This window comes from Zeus faber (genome assembly GCF_960531495.2).
Source record: "Zeus faber genome assembly, chromosome: 13".
NCBI classification, from domain to species: domain Eukaryota; kingdom Metazoa; phylum Chordata; class Actinopteri; order Zeiformes; family Zeidae; genus Zeus; species Zeus faber.
The window spans coordinates 28,180,274-28,198,082 of NC_137198.1; the positions used below are offsets into that span (position 1 = coordinate 28,180,274).

Sequence of the window (17,809 nt, forward strand, 5' to 3'; positions counted from 1 at the left end):
GGACACAAATAATATAAATGCCAATAGGTGTTAGGGCATCTACAAAGTGTATTGGCGCATGACACGCATGATTCACAATTGCGCATGTCAATTTTCTCTTTACAATTCTTTATTTTGGCTGAACTCCATGAGGGTCAAAATCATCTAGAACTATGTATTTTGATGACTCTAGGTCTTTATTCAGACAGAGAAAAACATTTTAGCTACATCACTGTCGGGTGGAGTTTGGATCTGTCATATTTGATGAATCACTACTTATAGAAAACGCTGTTCCGTAGGGGTGTCACGTTTCTCCAAATCCACAATTCGATTTGACTTTTGATTAAGTTCATGATTCGATTCGATTTAATCATGCAGTATGTATTTTTTTCCAACACTGACAACTACACCATTGTTCGACTATAGTCTTTATTTGTAAAGAAAAACAGTTGATTGTTTTCTCAATAAGTAACTTTTGCTTTAATAATAACAAACATATGAGAATATTTAAACAACACACCTAAACATTTAAGAGCTTTATTAAAACTAAACTTTAGAATAAAATGCAAAACAAAACAAGCTAAAATGCAGTCGGCCTAGTTGTCAACTCTCACCCGCATGTATGCGTCAAGATCCGCTGGTGGGAGAGTGCAGCGTGCGTTGAAGGATGCGGCGCAGCGGACCCATTCAAGGACCCATTCCGAACCAAATTCCATGAATTTCACTTCGTAGCATGGGGGCACAACAGTTGACTCTGCAGAGGGGCCTGCACGCCCCAGCGCACACTGCATTTGTTTACCAGCGGCTCTTGACTGCTCCGGTATGGCGACCATATCGGACAAAATTACCCACAATATTTGGGGAGAATCTCGAACCTGCTTGTGATTTCGAAGTTGGAAATCGAACGCTCACTTAGATCGATTTCGAATTGGAAAGGTGACACCCCTACTGTTTCGTATTCCTTTTAGGAACATGACCACTCTCATTCATGTTTCTGTTCCGAATTCCCAGATACGGTACCCCATACCCGAGAGTTGGGCGAAGAATTTTCGACGGGAAGGGGTCATTGGGGAGAAGTCACTGAAGGCCCGATTCAACAAGGGTACCAGCTTTGGAACAGCAAGCACCTCGGGGTCTGAGCCGGCCATGAGGGTCACGCTGGGCTCGGCTAAGTATGAGCAGGCCTTCAAAGCTGTTGTCTGGAGGATGAACCAGCTTCCGGACAAAAACTCAGGTAAGATCTGGCGTAGTGCGATGTGTTGCATTCATAGTCCAAAACTGTGTTAATGTTGAACCAATTTAAGTCTTGGACTCGGGCTGTACGATATGGCCAAAATCTTCGATCCCCATATAGGTCATTTCAAATCTTGATAGAGATATATATCACAATATCGCAAATTTTTTTATATTCAATTAATAAATAGATTACATTAAAAAAACACATGCTAAAGCCTATTTTAATTTGATAAAGGTGTTTGTTGGGGCTATGAAATTCACAGGAGAGGCAGAATAAGTGGGGGAACAAATGAAAGCCATATCTGACTTGTTTTTGAAATATAGGATAATTTCTCATCCACTGAAACATTGGACATTGAAGCTTGAATTAAAATGCGATCAGCAAACAAAAAGGTACTTTGGTTTGGTCCAGTAGTCATCCTCAATGTTGTAATAACCCATGAATGCTGCCATTCATGCAATTTGACGTATCCTTATCAAACACATGTTTTTCAGCAACACACTTGATTGAAAAATGTAGGAAACAAAGGACAGTTTACCATATACAGTATTTCGTAATATCGCACAGCCCTAACTTGGACCAATTTAAGACCGTGCCTGAAAATCCAAAATATTTGGTCAACTGTGTTGAATGCAGCACTAATGTCCAGTAACACTAGGATTGACATCAACCAACATCATATTGACGTTGTTTGTTGATGTGTATCAGGGCCTAAAGTGTTTGATAGTGAGACAGTTTGTTAAGGCAAATGTCTTTAAGAACCTTATGATAAGAGTCATATAAGTGCTGTGATGTAGCCAAAATCCTGATTTGACGTCATCCAAGCAGTTGATAGAGGTTAGAAAGCTGCTAACTTGTTTAAAGACTACTTTTCAATTAGTTGGGATATATAGGTATGAATCAGTTATTGTAAATTACAGAAGTGTGTCTGCTACGCTTTTTAACAAGGGCTGAATAGCAGCTCTTTTCAAATTCATAAAAGAAAACTTTCCTGAAACCTGTAGGCAGAGAATTAAGGCAAGCAGGTTCCCTCAAGAACGTTGTAGTCAATGGCATTCAATTATGTCATCTCAGCCATATTCCTTTCATGTGAGAGAATTGCTGATGTGACTTTTTAGTTTGACATGGAGCTTTTGGGAGATGGGTTGTCTAATATGAAAACTGTTGTCCACATAAAGGGAAGAAAACTCATTGCATTTATTTGTGGAAGGAGAGGCGTTCATTTGTGTCAGGGGTCTTTTGACCTGTCGACAGTGCAAATAGTGAGTTATTGCTTTTGTTAATGGTGTTAGAGGAAAATCTTTGTCTTGTGCCTTTCACTTCTAAATTGTCACTTTGAAGTCTCTCTTTGTAGATGTCATAGTGAATCTGGAGTTGTATCTTTATGGCATCTGTGCTAAGCTTTCGGACTAACCCCGTGTAACTATTCTCCACGGTGCTTTTGGTTTATTGGAGATGACTTTGCAGGTGAAAAGCATCAATAATATTCATAATTTTACCAGTAAGATCATTAGCAGAGGTTGATATGGGGTTTGATGATGGAGACGACACTGTTTTAGCAGCAAGCTGGCGGCACTTATGGACTGACTGAAAATTCAAAAACCTACTTAGACCTACAATTTATTTCACAAGTAGTAATTCTTATGATTCAGATGTTGGAAGAAGTCCCGGTTTAGGGTCAGATTCAACAAATATACATTTTGAATCTTGATCTTGAATCTTTATATCTTCAGTAATTTGGCAGGAAAAAGTGGAGAAATTGGCGAAGCAGGGGGCAATGAAAGCATGTCTGCACTGTGCAAATGTGGTAGTAGATTGCAATTCCTATGCCTTAATGTGTTTTCATTTACCCTGTTAAGTGTTTTTTGCTACTTTTCTATCTATGGAGTTTTACGGCCAAGCAGTGCAACCTACTTTGCTTACTTACTTAGTTTTATTGCCAAACATCAAAACTTGGCAACCATGAGAACCGGGATTCCTTCATACAACCCTGGTTGTGGATATCACTCTTCTAAATGGCCTCATTCCTTTGCAGTAGCAACGAGCACCGAAACAGTAGTCCACAGAGAGTTCTCAGAAAAACATCACAACATTGGTGGCAAACAAGCTATTCTTGAGGATCACAATCCAAAAACACACATTTGCGCTTAACTCCGGCACATTCTGATGCGACCAGCTGCGTGAGTGTATGTAACAATCTATTTTAACGCTATAGCCATAAGGCGCCTGAGCATTGCCAGCCATTGTGTCTGGAAGGATTACAGTTTGTCAGACAAATGATGAATGAGAAAACTACCGCCCAAATGTATTTGAAACCACGCACAGTTTGCACGTTTAGTGTCAGCGTAGTTAGGAACCCAAATTTTTCACCAGTAAGAAGACTGTTAAGCTGTTATGGACAGCTAGCTCGCCAGCAGTTACACTGGCTGGTCTGGACTGGACATCACTGCCTTTCTTGCACCAATAGCCAGTGTCAAATGAACAAGTTTACATAATTATTGAGTGTTTTTGTCGGCCAGAATCTCCAAAAGGGTTTACGTTTCCCAGAGTATATTTGACCACCACAGATTTTAGGTACCTTTGGTGCCATTGCACTTTCTTTTCACATAATTTCAAAGTGGGGAATCAGAGCTTCAAAACAAGGTTTCACTTGTGCGAATCAAGCTATTTTTAAAGCTATGGCTTGTTAATGACAAGGGTGCGGCAAACTGTGTTTCTGAGATAATCCCCCTCATAGTTTTCTGAAAGGTCCGCTTCTTGCTTACAGAAGTGATGTCACCTTTCTTATTTGCGTGTTGCGCCGCCTACACAACTGTGTGTGTGTGTGTGTGTGTGTGTGTGTGTGTGTGTGTGTGTGTGTGTGTGTGTGTGTGTGTGTGTGTGTGTGTGTGTGTGTGTGTGTGTGTGTGTGTGTGTGTGTGTGTGTGTGTGTGTGTGTAAAAGTTGTATGATTTAGAGGTTAAACTCTATAAAAACGGTTTCACATTGTGACTTCACATCATATGGATAAATGATCTTCACCTGGACGGTCACTTTAAAGGAAACGATCGATCGGCATTGTTCAGCGCTATTCAGCGTCTCAGTAAGTGAACCGCATTTCCCCATGTAACTGGAATATTTAACTCCACGGTTTAACATTTATCTATTATCTATAAATAAAACTTGGCTTTGAAATTACGTTGAGAGATTAAAAAAAACACGAAGGAACACGAATCTGGAGAAATCTCATTTTCCTTCTAAAAAGGTTTTGTTTGGCTGCTCCTGGTGATGTTTGAAATGCACGACAATGCGGGTTTTGCTGCGGTGGATCACAGTGTCCGAATGAGAGTGGTGTCTAGTGTGTGTGTTTCCTACTCCCTTTGGGGGGCCCTTCTCTGATATGTCTCTTACTGAGGGGCCTTTCATTTCCTGCTTTGCCATTGGCCACATGGCACAGTAACTGTTGCTATTAGTTACTTTACAGCCTATTGTGAGTCCCATCAGCCTTCAGCCCTACTTTTAAACCCCCACCCCACATTAATTATTCGATTTTCAGTGCCGCCCACTCTCTTTTCTTTCTTTTGTCCGCCATCTTTCCGCTTGGCTCCTTTCTTGCCCTCCTTATCGTCTGGCTTTCTGTGTTTTCTGTCGTCTGTCAGTTGCTTAACCTCTATGCGTAGGGTTAGGGTTAAGGTTAGGGTTAGATATGGAGGAGTGGGGATAAGAATACATTGCAACCAGCACACAGCCAAAAACTCATTGACCTTGTATATGCAGCATAGCACCTTGTTAACACTAACATTCATTCATAGCCATATGGCAGAATGTCTGAAAAGTCGTTGTACTACATTGGTCCCCACAATGACCATAATGACCGTGTTCAAATTTCCACATTTGGCCACATGATGACAGCAATTGTTTCATCTCGTCAAATCATGGCTACTCAAGATCGCCGATATGCGATCCAATCACCAGGGGGCAGTGGGAGTAGGTGGGGAGGGTGAATGGAAGCTCAACCCTTGTTATTGATTTTGTCCTGTCAACTCCCATTCAACACCACCTCAAGGAGGGCACAGAGGCGAAGAAAGAGGGAGAGGTAGAACCATGTCAGTTTTAGTGTGATCATCCACTGACAGGGCCTCCACCCGTAGCAGCGGAGCTGCAGAGGAGAGGGGAGGGAGGGGACAGGAGCGCTGGATCCTATGGAGGAGAGTGGAAATGGGCATACACACACTCAGACGTACAATCTGAGAAGCATTCATAGACTGAGGGTGTCTTTTTTTTGGGGGCATTTAAGAATATTTTTTTTTCTCTGCAAGATGACCATCCCAGGGCATTGACACACACACACACACACACACACACACACACACACACTTTGCGGATTACGGGATTCCAAGCCGAGTATCAAGAACGAGTATCTTCTCTCCTGCAGACTGCTTCACAGTGTTGCACAGTTATTGTCTACAGTTTTGGACACACTAAAAATGTGAACATGCTGATTTGCTGTACTAAACAGTATGCTAGGACGCCTTTTCCGATGCGACTTTATTCTCAAATGTTCTTTCTTTCCCTTTTCAGCGCTTAGCCACCCGCACACCTTCTTCTGCCGCCTGGAGCTGGGCTCAGACCGAGAAGTGCCCCCGTCCCTGCAGCGCCACCTGGAGGTGGAGTTTGACATGCCGGCCGCCTCGGCCTCCAAGGCCACCGTGCGCTCCCTGTCTGTGGGCGATAGGGCGGATGTGAAGAAGTGGGTCAACTACAAGTCGCACTACTCCTATCAGGTCAGATTGTGCACCACACACCCACACACACACACACACACACACATATACACAGAGGTTTGCTGTACTAATCTTCCCTGTCCACTATTTACAGTCCAAACATGCCATTTAAGGCCATTCAGCTTCACAACGACCGTCATTAGTGCAGTTCAGTGGAAAAGTACAATCATTATCTGAACAAGACCTATCATTGTATCACAGTCTGTCTGCACGTAATACTATTTACAGTAAGGTGTGGTAAATATGGAGGAAAACACACATCTTCTCAGCAAGATGACAACTGCCGTCATTTGTATATAGAATATATAAAAGCACACAGCTGTTATTACATTACATTTAGCAGACCATTTATCCAAAGCGACTTACAATTGTTCAAACACCGACGGACGCAGCCATCAGGAGCAATTAGGCGTTAAGTGTCTTGCTCAAGGACACTACAGCATGCTAGCAGGAGGATTGAACCAGCAACCTTTAGATCACTAGACCACCAGCTCTACCGCCTGAGCCACCATCCCCCAGCTGTTGAGGGGAACTGGTGCCGCTGACCCTGACTCACTGGGTCATTTGGAAAGTCTACCATCAAGCCCCATGAAGCTAAGCTGGTTGAAGTGGTCTTGAGATGGAGGTGGACACTGGAGACTATTGCTGCCCCCAACCAAAGATTTTCCTCGTCAACTAGTAGCCGTCGGTTCAAGCCATTAGTCAACTAGTCATCGCACGTTTATTATAGTAATTTAATTATTTAAATATACATTTTTGGGGCATCAGAAATGGTTTGAGTTCCAGGGCTGAGAAAGAATGTTATAACTAACATTGTTAACACTGCAAAAACAGATAAATAGAAAAGCTAATAACCAGCCTTTAAACTCTACATTTCATTTCTAAGCCCTGCGCACGAAGCAAGACGCCTGTTAATTACACCGGCAAAAGCCTCTCATCAAAAGCTGTAATGATTCTGAATGTGTCAGAACAACCAGCAAGGGCACTGAACATTAATTTTTGTTAAATTTTTTTTTCAAAGTTTCTATCTTATTATTAGTTAACCGCAGCCGGGTAAACGCAAATGTCCCTGACTGACTCTCACTGAGTCCTTCGTTTCAAATTAAAAGCCCTCTAGCGTTTCATACACTGGTCCAGCCATGTAGGTTTTAAGGTTAATTTTGACAAGGTGCAGCTCCCGTATGGAGTTTTTTTTGTTTGGTTTTTTTTCCTGCAACCAATGAAAAACAACAACCAAAACGGTTTTGATTGACAGATTGTGTGAACAGATGTTGGAACAGGTTGTTTGGTTTGTTTGGTTGTAGCCTCCCTGCGGAGAGGAAAGCCTTAGAGTGACCTGACCTGATCTGACCAGATCAGGGCCGAAAAAACCCTCCGCCCATTCAAAAGGGACGGTGAGAGATGACCCATGTTTGACCGAGGTCTGTGAACCAGCAATGCAAGTCAATCTTTGGGTGACAAACTCGCAACTCGTCAAGAACCAAATCTCAACAAAAGAGTCAAGCCTTTCATTACCGTTGTCGTCACTTTCGGAGTGAAACTTGCTGTGAGGAACACAGAGCAGCGATTCTGGCTGGATGCGGTGAATAAGATGAATTGGTACAGCCATCGATTTTGATCTTGCAACACAAAAGCTAGTTTTCATTATTTATTGTTGAAAGTGGAATTCGAAAACGTTCATGGCACCCCAGGCGAGCTCTCATGGCACAGCGGTTGAAAAACACTGGTCCACTGTGTACAAAACAGTTCAAGATAGAACTTCGCTTTGAGTGGCAAAATTAGCAGCTACATCACTTTTTCATCATTTTTTCCCGGGGCACCCAATACGATCCAATTAACAATGGGCCTCATCTATGAGCCCATTAAGCAGAACAAATGTGTGAATCAAATTTTAAAATTTGACAACCCAAGGGTAATCTAGTGCGACCCATCCCGTAGGTCATGACCCAGACTTTGACAAACACTGAAAAAACAAATGTCCATCTGCACTCAATCTGTTGACCAGTCTTGATAATAGTCTACTGTGATCTGGAGAACCATTCCCTATATTCCCCCTTTCTTTATATTTCTTATTTTTGCTGCTCAGGTACCCATAGAGCAAAAGAGAGAAGGCGCTGCCGATGACGACCATCCCGGACAATGCCCACAGCAGTGAAGTATGAGCGGTGGACCAACTGCCTGATCTATGAACTATGAGATGCATTTGTTTTGGTGGTAAAACAGGGAAAAAGTTACTTTTGCACTTTGAAGAAAAACGTCAGGCTCACTGGACATAATGATGGACATCAAACCTATTTTCTAACTTGCTTCCGGAATAATAATAATGACGCTGTATAACACTATTCTCCGATGCCAATGTGTTATTTTAAGCCCAGTATTAGAATTGGTACATCCCAATTCTTTACACTGTTTTTGTATTTAAATAACTGGAAATACTGTCCCCTTTTTTGTCTGGAGGGGAGACACGTGGAAGCAGAAGATCTGAATGATGTAGCATTTAGCTTGAAATCCAAGTGCACTTAATGGTGGCATCTGTGGGACAAACAGCGTGCAAAAGAGGATACTAAATCAATGCTTTGGTTTTTAGCGTACTTGTATTACTTGTACCTGTATTTCAACTATACCCATCCAGTGATCGATCAATCAATCGGTTGATCTAGGGCTGCTACTAGCTCCTGCGGTTATTTTGTAATCGATTAATCAATCGCTTGTATTAAAAAAACGCTTGTTCTTTACCCGTAGCATCGAAACTGGGACATTTAAAAAGTCAACTTGAAATTTATATCACGATAACATGCCTGCTTGTTAAATCTGGACGCTGATGAGTTATTCGGTCATCAAACAAGACTAAATGTCAGATTAGTGACACTTAAAAGGTCATGAAATGGAACTCCCTTTTTGTTTTGGCACTTTCAATTTCATCTTTTTCTTTTTATATATAATTACTCCCTTGAATTTTAGGTTAAATTGCTAATACACAGTCTCAGTTTTCCCTTGGCAGTAGTCGCTTTGCATTAAATGGCAACCTGACAATTTTCCTTTTCTCACAAGCGATGGATGGCATGTTGGTTTATTATTTTTATATATAGCTCTATCTCAATCCATGCATCAACATTTTGTCTTTTAAATTGCAAGCTGTATGTGTGTGAATGATGCCTTTGCGTGAAATTGCTGTATCTGGTGTTGGCCTACATGTAATTATGTACATGGACAATGTGCGTCTGTACTACTAATGTAAATGAGATGCTGCATAGAACTTGAACTTCTAATGACTAATAAAGAGAATGTTTAAGAGTAAATGTTTAACAAGGTGAAATAAAAAAATAAAAACAGGTTGTTGAGCTCTTCTGTAGGTGTGAACCTGTCCTTAAAGGGAGAGCATAAGAATGCCATCCACAAATAAGGCCTTCTTAAATGGTGGACTTCACAGCGTTTTTGAGGTTTTCTACTCTGCAGACTATGATCACATATTGACACCCATCAGGCAAACAAGCAACCAAACAAATCATAGACAAAATTTCACAAATTGCAAAGTTAGTTATCAGGGGCAATGGTGTTTCTTATAAGACAAAGGCAACATTATATAATGCTAGTATTTGCAAATGTTGATAAAATCTGCATTGAGGCCATTATGCAAGGAAAAACGCTAACATCTTTTCTACATCTTTTAACTAATTATTGTACCGTATGAGTAAGAGGCTTTGTTGTCATAACTTAATGCACTGTCGTGTCCTATTGCATCTCCATTTATACAGACGAACCAAATACTGTATATATAATTTGTTTTTGTCAAGCCGGATTTGGGATTTCGGGTCAAGTGGTATTTGTCAATCAGTTCCCAATAGCAATTCTTCCCGGTCTTTTTTTCTGCCACGACAGACTTTTTACAATAAAATAAGACCACAACACCAGTGTTGTCAGATGCCGAAAACCATCGTACAAAGACTCCAGAGTGATATATTTCAGGGCAAACTATTGTACATTCAAATCCAATCGTGGAAATGCGATAAATATTGTACATTTGGCATTGCACGGCACACCGCTATCCTTTTAACCACTGAAGTCATTACAAGATGTCACTTTTTAGGTGTAAACAGGACAGTGGTGTGCCATGTGCCAACACATAGAACTGCTTATTTTTATGGCCTACTAATATTGATACAAGACTCATGCATGATTTGTTCGTATCGAGCACATCTTTTAAATGAGTCGGGAGTCAGGGCGAGTGAGTGAATCTTCAATTCATGCACTGAAAATAATTATTTAGGACTTGCACAAAGCAAAAAAAAATAAAAGAAAAGCTCTAGGTATTTGCCATAAATCATGTTGGATGTGACTGATTTACACTTAATTCATTCATTCACTTCACCTCATTGCATTCCACCAAAATGAATATATTTTGACAGAATTAAATGATTCTTGTTAGAACTCTGTTCACAACTCAGAGCCAAGTCGACTCTTCTGAATGCCGTACATCGTTCACCAGAAGTCCTCCCTCCCTGAATCAAACGAACCACAAGTCAGAAATCTACTCTACTGCTACTCTTTTCACCGTGTGAAGTGAACCGAATCTGAAAGAACAATAGTTCTCACCTTCAGTGCGTCTGGGCCGAACTCAGTAAGACTGCGTTTACACCGCCAACTTAAATGACCCAATTCTCGCATTTTTCCCACATGTGACACAGATGGGATATGTATCATGAACATCTCAACAGGGAAAACAAAACAAGGATTTAGATATTTTCATATCCGTTTTGTGAAATATGTGTAAATAAAGGGATACCAATCAGATATCAGCTCATGCAACTTCCGCCTAAATGTGTGGATTGGGATTTGATGGTCATCGCGATTCATACGTCAACAATGCAACAATTGTGACAGGTCCAGATGGTGACAGTTCGAACAAAACTTTACTTATACATTCAAAAGTTAGTAACCCGCTGCTCCTCGTCAAGAGTTCCAACGACACGATCCCACTAATGTGATCCACACACGCCTCTGAACCCAAGCAGCACATGGTCAGGCTTCAGTCAGGGCTCTCCGCTTGCTCCTTTGTCATTAAATTGGATTTCTACCTTGAAATGTAATTTATATATCACGTGCATCCATGGCAGATGGTGAATGGGCTGTGCTCATAGGCTTAAGTATGACGTGAGCATGCGGGATTGATTTTAAGTGAATTGTATATGGCTCACGTGGAAACAAGGTGTAAACAGGTGGGCAAATAAATCGGATCTAGCAACAAATCGGAACCAGGCTGCACTGTAATATGCCGATATGCTGAGTCTCATTAAAACAGAGCAGGGTAAATGTATTTGAATCAAAGAAACACCACAATTTATTATCAAGTGTGTCAATCAATTGTTTTATTCCAGTTACTGGGAAATATAGCCTCTTTAGAACAAAACTTACACACCTTCAATCACAATGTTTCTATGATAAGCAGCATTCCTTCAGGGAGTGGGTATTGAGTGGAGATTGACAGGTCTGGGGGTAAGGGGCAATTCCCCCCAAACACAGTCCATGGATGGACTGCCTTTTTGGTGAATTTGAAATCTCAGCAGCCATCAAAGTAATGGTGGTTGAATAAAACATTACTGTACCTTTAAATCAACCTTCTCCATTAATTCTTTCAAATAGCTGACAAGAGCGACCTCTGCAGGCTTCATTGTAATTTCAAGGCGGGAGGGAGGGAGGTTTGTCCCTTCTGATGTTCTACTAATGCATCATAGGGTTCGGCCGGCAGAGGCCTGTTTGGCTCAGCCCAATCCGGCTCAACAGCATCAGGACATCCCATTGAAACGCTCTTGTGAGAAGGGCGTAGAGGAACGGCTGGGCGCAGGAGTTGAGAGGGAAAAACATCACCAGCAATATCTGTGGGAACAAAGAACACATTACATTTACCCTGCTCATCAAGAGGCACATTTAAACTGTTAACCTGTCGCATTGTTAATGAAAAAAAAAAAAAAAAATGTTTAAGATGCACCTTGGAGTCTGTGACCGTAATGAGCGGCCGATGGAGAGCCGCTGACAAGCCGTAAAAGGAGATTGGAGCCATGCAGAGGAAGTTTGTGAAAATAAGCACGGCCATGCGCTTGGCCATGTTGGCGTCCTGCCGGCTCGACTGGTGCTGCGGGTTGTGCACCATATGATAGATGTGCAGGTAGCACCCGCACACTACCACGAACGCCAGGATGTTGATCATCAAGACAATCACCACGTAGAGTCTGGCCCCGGTCGTCTCCGTGTCCATCGGTAAGCAGATGCTCACCTTCTGATAGCTGCTGACGCCCAACAGTGGCAGCAGCGCGAGCGTCGTGCACAGCAGCCAGCCCACGAGCATCAGCGCAGCGGCGTGGCGCAGTCGCAGTTTCCGCTCGGGCCTCATGGCGAAGAAGATGGCGTGCCAACGCTGGAAGGTGATGGCGGTCAACGTGTACACTGACAGCTCGCAGGCGAAGATGGAGAGCGCCCCTGCCAGGTTGCAGCCAGCCCCCGTCTGCCAGGCAATGGCGTGGCGGTAATACTGGGAACGTGTGTACAGGTCGACGGAGGCGATGAGCAGCATGTATATTCCCATGCAGAAGTCCGCGAAGGCCAGGTTGCAGATGAGAAAACGGGTGATGGACAGCCTGTGGTGGCTGGTCAGGAGGATGGACAGGACCAGGAGGTTGGCCAGAATGGCCAGTAGGCTAACCACCCATACAGACACGCGCAGGAACCCTTGACTCATCACATCCTCACAGGGGTTGAAGGGATCCGGCCCAGGGCTGCAGGGGACGCCAAAGTCGTCCACGAGAAATTTGTCACATAGTGCGTAGTCAAAGCCCTGCTCCGTCGGCTCTGTGGGCAAGTCCACATAGAACGATCCTTGACTTTGGCACCCTTCCGGTGGGCAAACCTCTTTGATGTTTGAGCTGTTGTGAAAGCCGTATGGGCTGCCAAAGGATTCAATAGAGTAGCTGTCTCCATAATTAATGTCCTGGTGGTAGATTTTATTATGCTTAAAAAGAGTCCTTGAAGATTTATGCAGCTGTTGTCCCAAACCAGCCCTTGTCAGGTTGCAAATAACTTCCTCTGTGTGTCTTGAATACAGACAGTAAGGATAATTTGTCATGTAATGGAAATCAGTTAAATGCATTTAAACATTAAAGTTATTACCTTGAATCATCAATACACCAAAAAAAATTGCTTGAATGGGTCTAAGCTTCTACCTACATAAAACCTCAAAAGAAACCCGGAGAAACGTGGGAACATTTCTCCAAGCCCAAGAATCTCTCACTCACCCTCGCCAACGTTTCAGCTTCTGCAGGCCACAGCAATGACTGGGGTAGGTCAATTTGGCACTCTGTAAATGCAGAAAGGCCGCTAGCGGGGGGAGTTTCTTGAGGGCCCAAGTGTTTTTAGCTCGGAATTTCTCAACAGGCCCCAGTCCCATTGAGGGCAGAGACTTCACCCTGGTGTCTGAAAGGTCTCTAGAGGATCAACACAGAGGTAAGTTCAATTCATATGGAAACAAGGCTGGGAAAATCCTTGGTTGCCCAACACTAATTGGGATGTTTGTCGGTGGAGTTAGGATTTTCTCTGACTTGATGGATGGGAGAAAAATCACCAAAAATAGCTTGGAATTATTTTAAGCTAAGCTTATGTGCCTGGTTAGCGAGCTTATTAAAATCTTGAATAGCAAAAAGATTGTCAATTTCAACTTACAGGACAGTTGGACCCCAAACCATGCCGTAAAAAGCGAATTCATTCAGCGTTTCCAAATCCATATTTCTGTTGAGATACCTGAAAAACGAACAGAAGATGGAGGGCAAACTCTTGCCACCACTGATATTTAGATTTTCTTCTAGCTGCTTCTTGTACCCATCAAAAGTCACCTACAGTCCTCTGCTCTACCAGCTGAGCTGGTGAAGAGGTCTGCTTCTTAATGTGCATTCAAAAACCACAATACTTATGAAGAGCATACACTTCCTCCACTCTGCTCCCATTGAAGGCGTACTGCTCAATCTCCTTCAGGCCGTTACTATTCAACATACTGTTGAAAAAAAAAATACAGTATTTAGTTTGAAATTTGAAAAGCAGATGCACACAATTCTACACAGTACTCATTCTTCTACAGACAGGGTGTTGAGCTATTTGGCAGATTATCCTTATGTTTCCTGGGATGGAGCACGGGACATAAGTTAAAGCTAACTTTCGCATAATATTGTGTCTTTTCAGGCTCTGTGCAATTTTCCTAATTTCAAAATGTGGGGGTTACACATAGGGCCGAACCCGACTCAGAATTTTCCAAGTCGAATCGGATTAGGCTATTTAATGCCAATATTAAGACTATTCTGCGGGGGGGCTGGCCAAGCCGGCTCGGCTCTTACTATAAGCTAGATATCATCCTAGAGGTGCACCTGCCTCCCTCTCCAATGGTACCGGCAATGTGCGTGCCAGCAATGGGGTTCCCACGATCGGTGGAACGATATGGAGTGAAACCGTGCATAATGGGGACACTCTCTCCGTCAATCTCTCCCCGATCACCCCCTCTTCATGTGTTGTGCAGAAAAATAATTGTATCGATTCTACGAGTCGTGCCCCGTCCCCACACTGATTTTAGTTGTTTTATTTGGAGGAACAGGGCTTGGCTCTCCTGCCATCAGGGCACAGGGAAACATCACGGCCAACTACAATGTTATCCCTGTGCATTTCTTCTGTGCAGCTTCTTTCTGTTTTATCCTGTTGTTGTAATGCACACTGACTGAAAAAAAACCAAAACAAATAAAAAACGACTGCTCGACTTGAAGAATCTCAGCTGACTGACGGTGATTGATGCCGACTGATGATTAGATCGTCCACTTTCAGGGGGCAGCCCTCGTTACACAGGACACAATGCGATTTACATATTACGAATATCAGGAAGACAATTCCTTCAGTAGTAGACAGTGACAATAAACACTAGAAGCCACAAAAACATGTTCCTTACAGGGTTAGATCATTCTCACATATTCCGTTGAAGGAGTTAGCAGGTATTGCTTCTATGAAGGTGTTATCCACTATCTCCCTGTGGAGAGAAAATAAATAGATATGGGGTTGCTCATCGATTCAAAAAAGGTAACAACTTAATGTTTTTGCACAAAAGCGAGTAAGGTCTAATATCTTACAGTTTAGCCAGATGCTACTCACAAAATAAATTCCTCTCTTACGGAATGGATGAAGTGCAGAGCAGGAAAGGAGATGAGACCTGTGTTAAAAATACCGCTGCACCAAAAGGACATTTTGGTTAGCTATATTTTGACTCTGCATTTTGAATTAAATGTTAGAATAATATCAAGGAAAAATCTGGAAGATTTTGGTATTTTCACTGACAGATACTTCAAATTGGGTAGATCCTTAAATGCCTCCGGGTGAATATGTGATAGGGTTTTGATGCTCCTGACTTCTCTGCCAGGCAGGACACAAACAGGAGAAATATGCTGTTCAAAATGTCTGTCTATGATACAGAGAAATTAACTAGGAAAACATAGCTATTTAGCAAAAACCTGGCTTTACACTGAATCCGACAAACGACAACAAGAAACCACAACTCCATTCATGTGGGAGTCGGATTCTGCACACAAAATGCTGTGACGCCCTGCAGTGCAAGATGTATGCATCTGATCGAGGGTCCGGGATGCATTTAAAATGTTCAACCCTTGCGACATATTTCTGATCCGACAATAGAACCAGAAGCCAACGTTGCAAAGCAACTTCTCAGCACTTGCCGTTGGAATGTACTTTGATCTGCAAGTTACATATATATACACGTTACTACATTAATTAACGTTGGATGTTGTCATATGAAACATCAACAAATCTTCTATTTTATGAATGAATTTGCATACACAGTAAAAATAAAAAGTAAAAAAAAAACATGTTAAGGAAGTTTTTTGCGTTCTTTTCAAACACTATGTAAAAAGCATTTTTGAGCACCCTTTCATTCAGTGAAAATGGCATCTATTATGGACAAACAGAAAAAATAAAGTTTCAAGAAGATTTACGGTGGGGGGCAAACATAGACCCAGGTCATCCGGCGGCCACTAGGAGGGCATGATCAGACTGTCTGATGCGTTTTCAGATTGAGAGTAAAGTCAGCTCAAGAATTTGAAGAATTAAACAAGAATTAAGTACAAGTTCAACAAAGGAGTGCCTTCTTTCTCATGACACGAAGCTTCAAAGTTTTTGAGGTTACTCACATGTGAGTCGCACGGGGAAGGTTATAGAAAGAATGTCTGTCGAGATGTCTCAAGCGTTCATCTTCAGAGATGTAGCTGAAAGAAACGGAACCAACCCCTGAGGGGTTAATGGGGCTCAGGAGGGGTGGGGGTGGGGGTGGAGGACAGCAAATTCAGGAAACACTTGGACTTGAAGAGGTACCTTAAAACATTAAATAAATGTTCAAATTCACAGCATGTAGGCCTACATACATTCAATTCACAAAACATTAAGACAACTTTTGACAGCTCTAAAAAGGTCGAATTACTTTTCAATGTTGTCACCGTCATTGCTTCTTGAGGCTTGAGGGTGAATCATTTTGCTTATGTTTAATGCTCGAAGTATTAGATATGTAAAAACCTATGATATGTATCGTATGTCAATATATTGATACAGTATGTAAAACCTATGCGTTATCAATAAAGTGATGAATAAAGTATTCAAAGTATCACTGTGGTAGCCTCAAAATGTTCATGAATTATGACAATTATTTTAAACAGTTTGATCTTCTTGGCAGGTATTATTATTATGATAAGTATGTAGAATCAAACGAATATAAGTAAATAAGTACAAATGTAAATTAAATAAATAAATACGGTAAAAAAAGGTGTATTGCTAATAACATTTAAATCAAAATAATAATGATAAAAAATAATAAAAGTTTACATGTGGGAAATGTTGACCAACTTGGCAAAGGCATCATTCGGGATGGAAGAAAGTCTGGTCCCTTCCAGCCATCTGAAATGAGAGCAAATAAAGTGCATCTATTGAATTCAATTCAAGTGAATTTATATATATATATATATATATATATATATATATATATATATACACACACACACACACACACTGTATAATATATTATATACAATAATACAATAAAAATAACACAATAATAATACAATAAAAATATACTGTATAATATATACAACATATCGACATAATCTTAAAAGTCATAATAAAAAAATAAAATAACAATAATCCTTAGAACTTACACCTCCCTGGTGCTGGGGTGAAACTCGGGCACGGTTTCCACCTCCACGCACGCAACGCTCCAGGCATTGGGGTCGCAGTGGCAGCGCGGGGGGCACAGATCCAGCTGGAACGTCACCTCCGTCGCCGCCGCCAAGAAGGCGAAAACCGCGCACGGTAAATAACGCATCGTTCCAAATAAAAAAACACTGGAGATGCGCAGCGGAGCGGACTCTCTCTGGGTGTCGGTCCCTGAAGTGAGTGTGGGCCGGTGAGGAGTGTGGGGAGTGGAGGGTGCACTGCACTGTTTCCCTGCCACTCCCCATCTGCAAAATCCTGCAGCAGGACCCTATCAGTATTCTATGTTTTTTGTTGTGGTTTGTTGTTGTTTGTGACCTTGTACACCCGAAAAGAGTAACAACAATCATTATTTAAAAAATATATACTAAATTATTATTCAAAATAATCGTATTAGTCATATTTAAAGTAACAAGTATTAATATTATTATTATTGTTTTTCTTCAGACTTTTATTGTTATTTTTCCTGCTTGGCATTTTTCGGACTAAAAGTTTCTGGTCCACCCACAGACATGGTTGAGGTCTCGTTGGAACCAGG

General features: G+C 41.8%; 2 protein-coding genes across 3 annotated transcripts in view; one reads left to right on the forward strand and one right to left on the reverse strand.

Annotated features, from left to right (window-relative positions):
• Positions 1-9,280, forward strand: part of ston2 (stonin 2) — a 28,063-nt gene extending 18,783 nt beyond the window's left edge. For both annotated transcript variants that reach the window (XM_080013051.1, XM_080013052.1), the window contains exons 7-9: positions 991-1,213; positions 5,777-5,979; positions 8,066-9,280. In XM_080013051.1, the coding sequence (XP_079869177.1) occupies positions 991-1,213; positions 5,777-5,979; positions 8,066-8,134 (495 nt within the window). In that variant the 3' untranslated portion in view covers positions 8,135-9,280. The remainder of the gene's footprint in view (positions 1-990; positions 1,214-5,776; positions 5,980-8,065) is intronic.
• A 2,094-nt stretch (positions 9,281-11,374) lies between these two features.
• LOC307238932 (thyrotropin receptor-like) lies at positions 11,375-17,383 on the reverse strand (the record flags this gene model as incomplete). The annotated part of the gene is made up of 10 exons (XM_080012086.1): positions 11,375-11,853; positions 11,966-13,064; positions 13,266-13,454; positions 13,690-13,767; positions 13,949-14,017; positions 15,154-15,228; positions 15,337-15,411; positions 16,203-16,277; positions 16,888-16,959; positions 17,217-17,383. The coding sequence occupies 10 exons, from the start codon at positions 17,381-17,383 to the stop codon at positions 11,698-11,700; spliced, it is 2,055 nt and encodes a 684-aa protein (XP_079868212.1). The 3' UTR covers positions 11,375-11,697.
• Between the last annotated feature and the right edge of the window lie 426 nt (positions 17,384-17,809).